Source organism: Euprymna scolopes, chromosome 14 (genome assembly GCF_053919585.1).
Source record: "Euprymna scolopes isolate OS-2025 chromosome 14, ASM5391958v1, whole genome shotgun sequence".
NCBI lineage: Eukaryota > Metazoa > Mollusca > Cephalopoda > Sepiida > Sepiolidae > Euprymna > Euprymna scolopes.
Window position 1 is genome coordinate 114,343,657 of NC_136495.1, and position 2,500 is coordinate 114,346,156.

At 26.2% G+C, this 2,500-nt stretch overlaps 1 protein-coding gene across 4 annotated transcripts in view; it reads left to right on the forward strand.

Moving 5' to 3' along the window:
• LOC145293228 (sorting nexin-33-like) overlaps nt 1-2,500 on the forward strand; it is a 274,899-nt gene that overhangs the window by 256,932 nt on the left and 15,467 nt on the right. For all 4 annotated transcript variants that reach the window (XM_080139778.1, XM_080139774.1, XM_080139777.1 and 1 more), the window contains 3 exons: nt 749-852; nt 1,517-1,594; nt 2,306-2,382. In XM_080139778.1, the coding sequence (XP_079995904.1) occupies nt 749-852; nt 1,517-1,594; nt 2,306-2,382 (259 nt within the window). The remainder of the gene's footprint in view (nt 1-748; nt 853-1,516; nt 1,595-2,305; nt 2,383-2,500) is intronic.

Below are 2,500 nucleotides of genomic sequence, written 5' to 3' on the forward strand. Positions count from 1 at the left end.
TTTATCATATTTTTCAGAATAAGGACCGTGCTATTGTCAGAATGTTCTGGGCATTTTACATAAAGTGCCGAAAGGTGCTAAAATGCTGAACCAATGAAATCGCAGCAGCCAATGTCATTTAAGAAATTTTATTTATTTGCTTTCATTGCTATAAAACAAAAACTAAATTATCTTGAATTGAATAAACAAAATCATTAAAAAAAAAATTTTTTTTTTAATTTTGTTCTTCAAAAAGTAAATATTTATTTGTGGAACTTGCTTTACAATTAGTTTTTTTTTTTTCTTGATTTGAATTTTAATTTGTAAGTTTTATAAAGATTATCAATTCATTGTATTTTCAACAAAAATATTATTTTCATTTTTGTATTAATTTTTTTTTATTGAATTGTAATAACAGAAATATATTTTTCATTGAAAAAAAAATGGCCAGCATTTGTGGAAAAAAAAAAAAATGAAAATTTTGTTCAGCACCTTCCAGTGTTTTATGCAAATCTACCCAAAAAATTCTGATAACATGATCCTTATTTTTTCATAAGTACCTACTTTTTTTCTTTATCAAATTTAATTTATTTTTTTTATTATTTAAGTTGGAATGTTTATTTAAAAATAAAAACATAATTATTTTAATTATAAAGTTTGACAAACTATATAGGCACAAAGGGATATGAATTCATTTTTAATATTTATTTATTTTCAGTTAAGGAATGATTGAGTCTTCATTTTTCCTTTTTATCTTTTTTTATTTCAGAGATCAAAAAATGGAAAATTTCGTCAAATTTGTCCGAGGGATGGATGATAATGTGAAGAACCTGCTGAATATATTTCATGACAACATGAAAAAACATCATGGCCGTAAGTATATAACTCGCACACACGCACACAATATGGTATAGAGTTTACATTGATGTCGCCAAGGTTTTGGGCCTAATGGTCTATGCAGAACCAAATGACTTAACCTAACAAAATCGATGTACATTTTTAAGTTTCATAAAGATTACCAATATATAATTATTTATTATATTTTCTTATTAGCAAGGAAAAGAATATTATTTTCATTTTTGTATTAATTTTTTTATTGTTATTATAAAAATTTTATTCATGTTCGGTTTAACATCCATTTTACATGCTGGCCTGTGTTGGACTGCTTTAACAAACAGACTTCAAAATTAATCTATCTCTGACCAGGTCTTTATTTATCCCTTATTGTCTCAAGTCCATTTTTATTATTTCCTTTTATGATTTCCTTTGATTTCCTGTGATCTAGACCTGCTACATAATCTGTATTATTTCTACTAACTTGAGTCTCATCAATTTGTTTCATGTGACCATACCATCAAAGTCTCTTGTCCAACACACATCTCCTTATAATTTCCAAATTTAATCTTTCCCAGAATTAAGTTTCTTTAAGACTCGCATTATAAATCCATTGTATCCTTATATCATTGTTTTTTTTTTGTTTGTTTTTTTTTCTATAAATGTTTAATTTTTTTTAAATTTCTGTCAATTTTCATCGCAGCCTTCAAAAGAGAATACCAGAAAATTGGTGGAGCCTTCAACAATTTAGCTGCAACATTTGCTTCCGATGACATTTCATGTAAGTTACAATTTTGGCCCACAGAAAAAAAATAAAAATATTCTTGTCTGAAATAACACGTTTTCCTTCTTGTCCAGAATTCCCTCTATTTCAGCATTATACATAAATTTCCCTGGATGTAACTACAATATAATAGGGAAATTCAAAATTTTTAATATTGAATTTCAAGGCAAACAAGTGGTCTCTATTTAATTGACATGTTATAGTAATATATATATATATATATATAAGATTATAAAAAATAAGATAGAAAACATTTTCTCACAAAAACTAGTGAAATAAAATATTTAGCTAAAAAAAAAACGCTTGTTCTAAAGGGAGGTAAATAGCGCCAAATATTGCCAATTTTTAAATAAATTGTGCGTTTTGTCTTGTTTTTAGCATAACTGAATTACTTCCCTTGTTATGCATTCCCAAAGAAATATGACTTTTTTTTTTTTTTTTTTACAATAAAGATCAAAAACTTGTTTTTTATTAAATAATGCGATAATGAAGTACTTCTGACATGCTAATTTAGTAGATATCGTTGCTTTTAGTTGAAATTGACATGAAAAGTCAGTAGATACAATTGTTTTTGTTTTTAAATTAATATTTTTTGTTTTCCAAATTACCTGGAAAATTCTGACGATAGCACGGTCCTTATTCTGTATTAGTATCAAAATAAAATTTCTGTAATGTTTTAATCTGATTAAATAACCTTTCTCATTTCAGATTCCACAGATTTAACCAACGCCATAGAACACACAGGTGATGCATATAACAAAATTGGAGAAATGTATGCGAGCCAGGTTAGTATTGTTGCTACATTATTAAAGTTAATCCTTTCCACCATAGATTTACATTAATATTCTGAAAACAACTTAAGCACCATAGATCTATATAAATAGTAATATCTTCTCCAAAACA